This window comes from Anolis carolinensis, chromosome 3 (assembly GCF_035594765.1).
Source record: "Anolis carolinensis isolate JA03-04 chromosome 3, rAnoCar3.1.pri, whole genome shotgun sequence".
Classification (NCBI taxonomy): domain Eukaryota; kingdom Metazoa; phylum Chordata; class Lepidosauria; order Squamata; family Dactyloidae; genus Anolis; species Anolis carolinensis.
Genome location: NC_085843.1, coordinates 200,886,095 through 200,893,594, shown reverse-complemented (window position 1 = coordinate 200,893,594; position 7,500 = coordinate 200,886,095). Strand labels below are relative to the sequence as shown.

Here is a 7,500-nt window from a genome sequence, read left to right as displayed (position 1 = left end):
TTTTCGGAACTATGTTGGTGTGGAGTGAGGTAAGCTATGGATCACTTTCAACTTCCAATGTTACATTTTTTTTGAAATAGTTGTTATTGTTTATTTACTATATCAGTCATTATTATTTCAAAGTTCCCTTTTAAACTATGGATTTGCATATGGCAGTGGTCTGAACACAGGGAATGATACATGAGGCACTTCATGGCCCTCTAGTGGAAGACCTGCTATAGAAAGCTTCCAGATACAATTGGACAATTTCAAAAATTACTCGGAGCAGGTTTAAAGAAACATATGGAGGCAATTTTCATATGAATTATGCCCTGTAGCCTTTCCTGGAAACTAAAACCACGGATTATTTGCAAATATTTTCATTTAAAAAACCCTACTAGTGCCTCATTGTGTTTTGTGACAGCAAGACAGCCACATTTGATAAGAAGATCCAATTTAAACTCATTATCAAAATGACAAGTGTGAGTACTATCACTACAATCTTGACTGAAATTATGTTTACTGTGTGATTTTTATAGCTGATAACACCTCATGCCATCAGAGTTCAAACTCCACCACGGCACATTCCTGGAGTTGTTGAAGTAACTCTGTCCTACAAATCCAAACAGTTCTGTAAAGGTGCTCCTGGACGGTTTGTCTATACTGGTAAGTGAACAGCTTTTTTTTGTTACTTCTAAGCTTTATTATTAATACTTTAATGATTCAGGAATTCATGCTAGTACGTTCACATTTAAAATCCTTCAGTGGCTTCAAAATGATAGTATCAATAGTAGCTCATATCAGTGTTTGTTACCATGCTTTGTATGCCCCACTAATTTCAACTACATCCAGTATGTTATAGAATACAAATGTTCCAATTTCAGTCCTTGTTAGGTTACAGTTTTTCAAACTATCTTGAACTTCAGTAGATCAGTGCTCTGCCTAATTTTTCATACTTATGTTTTGCTGACTTGACCAGAATGAGCAAAATAGTCTGATTTGACTTTACAGTACATCATGTTGTCAATACTTAAATGCTTGTAAATACATTTTAAAACAACAAAAACAGTAACTGCATCACCTGTCATGACATTAAACCTGGCAATATAGGTCATATACAACAACAGAGTGAGAAGGCAAAGTGGATGTTTTAAAATATGTAACCTAATTTATACTCAAACCATTCATAAATTAAAAACAAATCTAGGGAAGATGCTAGTTGAAAAAATGAATTTATACTTTAGGTGTATTTATTTTCTAATACCTTCTATTGACAAGTACAGCAGGAGGAGCACGTAATCAATGAATGTATACAATTATTTACAGATTTGCAGGGCTAAGATATAAATATATATGGGGTCACTATAAAAGGTAAAGGTTTTCCCCTGACATTAAGTTTAGTCATGTCCAACTCTGGGAGTTGGTCTCATCTCCATTTCTAAGTCGAAGAGCTGGCATTGTCCGTAGACACCTCCAAGATCATGTGGCCGGCCTGACTGCATGGAGCATCATTACCTTCCCACCTGAGTGGTACCTATTGATCTACTCACATTTGCATGTTTTCGAACTACTAGGTTGGCAGAAGTTGGGGCTAACAGCGGGAGCTCACCCTGCATCCCGGATTCAAATCACTGACCTTTAAGTCAGTAAGTTCAGCAGCTCAGTGGTTTAACCCACTGCGCCACTGGGGGTTCCTGGGGTCACTGTATTTCTGTTAAAATAAGCATTTATTTCATAGTCATCAGTTACTGTGAGAAATATTAAACCCTGTTGCAAAAAAACTTTCAAAATGTGTATCCTATCAGACTATTTCAATGAAATGGAAAACATGTGACCAGGTTATTTAAAAAAGTCATTTTCATAGGTCCAGTTATTCAGATTGATCCAAATTAATTGAACTGATTCTTACAGAATTATTTGAGAGTAGGAGGTTTATGAGTCAATTGAAACATATATTAGCCACACCTATATAAGTGTACAGTACACTCATATGATACGTTGGTGTCTGTTGAAAACATCCCTAGCACATGGAAAGCTCAAATGTATATTTTAATATCTTGTGATCAAGGTTCAGGTTGGTGTGTGCTGCAGTAATTCCTGTGGTGGCTATACACTGCATAGAGCTGATCTGAATTAACTCAGGACAAAGCCACTTAATGCAGCTTTACTCCAGGTTAATCTAATTGCTTAAGGATTCAGGCTTTCCACTGAGTGAGGGCAATCCAAACAGCTGTCTTGTGTTCTCCAGACTCAGGGGACTGGGGATCCAGGTGGATGTTCCTTCCCACCTCATCTCCCTGTGTTGTTGCTGGCTACAGTAGCAGGATGGCAACCTACATTATCCTATCACCAGATTGCATGACTTGCAAAGGAGGCTGGGAGGAGACAAAGTCGGGTACAGTGGGAGTGGGTGGCAGGTCCCTGTGCAGAGCCGCCAAACCGGGTTTGCATGGCCAAATAGTAGCGACTATCAAAGAGAGTCCTTTTTGGTGAGCAAAGTAGGCCCACTTTTCTTGTCAGTGTAGAACTGCCCCAAGACAACTATGCAAATTAATGTGCATTTCAAGTAGGCTTCATATTTTTAAATTAATTTAACATTTTCGAGTGAAGTAACAATATAAAAGTTAACTTCCTAAACTTGTTTGTCAAATCTTTCTGGAGAATTTAACTTACCATTTCATCACATGAGAAAGGAAAGCATCCTAAGACATTTCCTCAACGGAGCCCTCTGGATGCCATCACATGACGTAAGGCTACTTCCAGTGGGGCTCCATAGAGGAAGCATCCTGGCAGTGTGCTAGAACGCTTTCCAGAGAACATGGTAAGCTTCTCATTCAGAAGAAGGGGGGGAAGCCAAGGGGTGGCGCATGTGATGGGGAAAGTGGCGCAGCAGGTGATAACGGTGTGCAGGACAACATTTCCCTCCATTGCTTGCCAGATTCCCCATGCTATGTAGTGAACCCCCCCCCTGCCATCCAGCTTATTGATCTCAGTGTGATGAGGTCCTTAAAATCCATTGATGTGCAGATGTCATGAAACTGCAGGCACATTTTGGAACATGTATGGTGACCATGCAAAAATATAGCCAAGATGATTTGCCTTATAACTTAGGATGATATGTTTGATATCCTCATCTATTTAGTGTGAATATGTTATATTCAAGAGGAAGGAACTAACAAAACCACCAGAGTATTTCTTATCTAAGAAAATCCAACGAAATTCAGGCAACTTGAAGTCACACACATAGATTATACACAGGAGAATGCTTGCTTTTAGAACAGTATCACATCTGCACTGCCATATTTAATAGTATTGGTAATGTAGGTTACAAATAATAGTTACAACTAAACACAAATCAATTATATTTTAACTCTTTAAGTAATTTATGCATCAAAAACTCTGTAAGATTGCACTTCTGAAGAGACATTTGCAAATGTGAATACAGTCTTGAAGTAGAAATCTCAGTGTGAAAGGACTAAATCTTTTAGGGTTCATTTTTTTATAAGGCTAACCCTAGATATGTCAGATACTTACAAGTATTCTGGTTATTCCATGGCTAAGCAGCAATAGAGTATCCTAAAATTCAGTAGAGATGAATTATAATGTGTTTATAAATCAGAATCTGATAACTGACATAACTGTTAGAGTTGTGTTATTGCTTTCATGTCTTTTGATTAGCATACTGGGAGCTAATTATGAAAAAAACCCTGTCCAGAATTATTCCTATTTGACTCAGGCCCTATCTGAACTGCCATATAGTGTAGTTTCAAACTGCATTATATGGCCAGTGTAGAATCATATAATGCAGTTAATTCGTATGAGGCAAAAGAAAAGTTCAAGTGCATTATATGAGTTTACCATATAATGTAGTTTCAAACTAAATTATATGACAGTGTAGATGGGTCCTCAATAATATTATATAATGCTTCACCAATGTTCTGTCAGTCTGTGTCCTTAAAAAAAAGCTGCAGCTATTAGCCAGATGAGGTAAATGGGTAATTCAGTGCATACGTTAATGACAATCTGACGTTAGAATTGAAAAGATGAGTGTAATTTTTGAATGTTTTTTCATGTAAACATCCACTGTTTAACAGTGTTTAAAAGTCACATTCTCATAAAGATCAATTTATTCTTTGTCTCTTTCACCAGGAGTCATATAAAATGTTAAAGAATGACATTTAAGTGAAAAAAGTTACTAAAACTACTGTGGCTGCAATTACTTTTCTGGAAGCATAGAAAAAATAAAGAGCTGTAAGACTACAGATTTTTAAGGGGCAGGGAAGTCTATACGGCTACAGAAAGTAAAAGGAAGGGTAAGGTCAGAACCTGTCTGACCTGGAAACTTCAGTCTGATTTGTATTGCCCCCAAATTGATGGGGACAATGAGATAATCATTGGAAATTACACTCACCATTGAAAACTGAGCCTGACTTCACTGTATTTTGCAATATGAAAATGCTGTGGCCCCATAAGAAGGAGGGGCAGAATCCCCAGGGCATCTGTTTCTCATCAGTGTCCCACCATGGTTGCAGTCTGGCTTGGCACTCTAACATTTAACCTTCTCAGCATGAGGTGGAACAAAGGGCAAGGAGGCTGCAGGATAATGAAACAAGGGTGTAGTGTGGGAGACAAAATGCCTTTGCAAAGTACAGAAGTTGAGGCATTTATACGACATGTAGGAACACTGATATAAAAGTACAAAATTTTTGTAACAAGGCAAAAAAAAAAAGCGCCCCAGCACCATCACACACTCCAGACCTGATTAGTCACATATAGTACGATTGCTATGCTGTTTCCCAGCAGACTGGGAGGAAGGTCTATTACCATCTATCCATGCCTTTTTGCCTGCTGCTTTCAACTATTGTAAAGATACAATTACCTTGGGAGACTGTGGCAGTTCAGTTGATTAGCACGGTGAATTAAAAGAATGAGTCACAAATGACATGTCCAGCTCCTCTCGACTAGTCCATGCTATTCCCAGCGTACGTCACCCTTGTTGTAAGAAGGTCAAAAATTAGAGAGACATAACAGTTTTCAAGCAGCTAGCACTTAGGAGCAGAATTAACAATCATTCTGTATGTAATTGCCAGTTAGTAAATTGCCTTCCAGACTGTAAAATGCAATATAAACTGGTGGGCACCTAAAATTAAATTAATGAGATATTTGCGGCATTTAAAAGTGAACACTGCAAATTAATAATTGAGTGTAGTACTTGTTTTAATATTTGTCAAGTCATGTATCACTTGCTTGTTTAATAACAATTAAAATAGTTCTTACCTGGGAAAAAGGAATCTTGGCATGTTTAAATTAAGCAGTTTTCTGCAGGTTAGATTCATCATTTTACTTGTAAAAGTCACTGAAGGTTCTTAAATTAAATATCTGAGATTACTTTTTAATTACATTATAAGCCTTGCAATGTTATTTGATTAAGCCAAATTGTGATTTGTATGCTACTAAATGGAATTATGTTACAGTTTGTATTTTAAGCACACATCTGAAAGTGTGTGAAATCATTATGCATGCTGCCTTTAAGGAAGGCATACCATGTGTTTGTCAATATGGGTGTAAGCATGTCACTGTTTTCTTGAAGTGCATTTGTCATAACTAATTTCTATTAGGCGAAAAAGACAAAAAAGAAAAGAATAGAAAAATATGCCAACGGGTTAATCTTCACTGCATTCTCAAATGTGTAGGATATCTTTCTCATACACCTTTTGCTTATCACAGTGACTCAGTTTGAGTGACTTTTATTCAAGAGTGGATTTAAAATGCAATTCTGAATACACCAAGGATGCATCTACACTGTAAAATTCATGTAGTTTGACTCCACTTTAACTGCCATGGCTCAGTGCTAAGGAATTCTGGGAGTTGTAGTTTGGTGAAGCATCATCACTCTCTGGCAGAAAGGTCTGAAGACCTTGTCAAACTATAGCTCCTATGCTTCCACAACATTGAAACATAGCAATTAAAGTGGTGTCAAATTGTATTAATTCTACAGTATAGATGCACTCTATGTCCAAATACAAGGATATTAAAATTGGAATAAACATAAGAGTGGGAAAAAGCAAAAGAAATATGAATGTTGGCCTTCATTAGATGATAATGATAATCACTACATTCATTATCACTGAGAACTATTTCATCATAGAGAGTTCCATTCTACTTCAGACTTCTGTATTCATTTGATATCAATGAATTACTGAATTAAAATTACTTTAATATACTTTGCCAACTTAGGATCTTAGTAGATGAACACTAAAGGAGAATAGCCTTCTATTTGTATAGGAATGTAGGAGAAACACTCTTTATTTGTGACTGTACTATTGTCCTGGTTCTTTCAGTGTTAACTCTGCATCTCTTTCTACCTGTATCCACTTTAGCTAGTTTACATCAGTTTAACCCATTTCACCCTGTGAAAAGATCTCAGGCTTCAAGTACTTTAAAGATCTTTTGTGTGAATCCCAGTGTAGTTTTGTCAGTTGGGCTGCCACATTGTGTTCAGAGTCAATAGTTCCCTTCCATCACAGCCAACACAAACTAGCTGTCTCATAGGTCAGTGCTCTTTAAACAAATTACTTGTATCCACAGAGCAAATGATCGTTAATTGCCTCCTACAAATCATACTATTTTTCCTATGCTAAACTAAATGCAATTGCCTTAGTTGAATTCAAATCACCCAATCACTTCTTGCACATTTTCAATTATAGTTCTTAACTATAGAGTTTTGTCATTATAATAAATAAACATTTGTCAACTAAGAGATATTTAAAAACAATGCTTATTGCCAAATGTTGGCAATAAGCATTTGCAATTCTAATCTATACACTACAATTGCTTTTTTGTTCTTTCATTCTTCATTAATCATAAGGCAGCAGTATGTTTTTCTATTATTAGGTATTTATTGATCAGATCTTGGGGGAAAACTGAAAAAGATATCTGTGTCTTCCTGTCAGGATTATCCTTTCAAATATGTTCTTTAAAACATGTTAGTTAATTAATTTTAAATTTTTGTAACAGCTGATCCATCAATGTTACTATACCAACATTTAAAATAAAATGTATTTAACATAAAACACATTTAACAAAAGCATGATGGGAAGGAAAGCTTTCTGTTTTCTTGCAATTGCTAGACTCTAAATACACTAAACATCTCAATCGGAGCAACAATAATGAAGATTTCTTTAAAAATATTCTTGGTGAGCTATCATATTGAAGTATATTAAAGTTGCATAACACAGTTCCCGGTAAACAGCTGCATTTTTGATAAATATAACATGGTCATTGTTGTCCCCTTTCTTTTCTGTCTCAGAGGAGACCAGAAGAATGAGACATACCATTTGTGCTATTGCACAAGTAGACTATTTGTTCTAATCAGTGACACCCATTTACTAGAATTGCTTAAAATGAACTATACCTCATACAGAAATCGCACATTTAGAGTGTTCCATTCATCATCTGAAAATTGAGGGCCAGTAAACTTTTCTGTTCCTCCAGCGGGATCATAGACATGCATCAAAATGT

The 7,500-nt window shown here is 36.4% G+C and overlaps 1 protein-coding gene across 15 annotated transcripts in view; it reads left to right on the top strand.

Annotated features, from left to right (window-relative positions):
* ebf3 (EBF transcription factor 3) overlaps positions 1 to 7,500 on the top strand; it is a 226,632-nt gene that overhangs the window by 165,235 nt on the left and 53,897 nt on the right. For all 15 annotated transcript variants that reach the window (XM_062976079.1, XM_062976083.1, XM_008106691.3 and 12 more), the window contains 2 exons: positions 1 to 29; positions 519 to 645. The exon at positions 1 to 29 is cut by the window's left edge. In XM_062976079.1, the coding sequence (XP_062832149.1) occupies positions 1 to 29; positions 519 to 645 (156 nt within the window). The remainder of the gene's footprint in view (positions 30 to 518; positions 646 to 7,500) is intronic.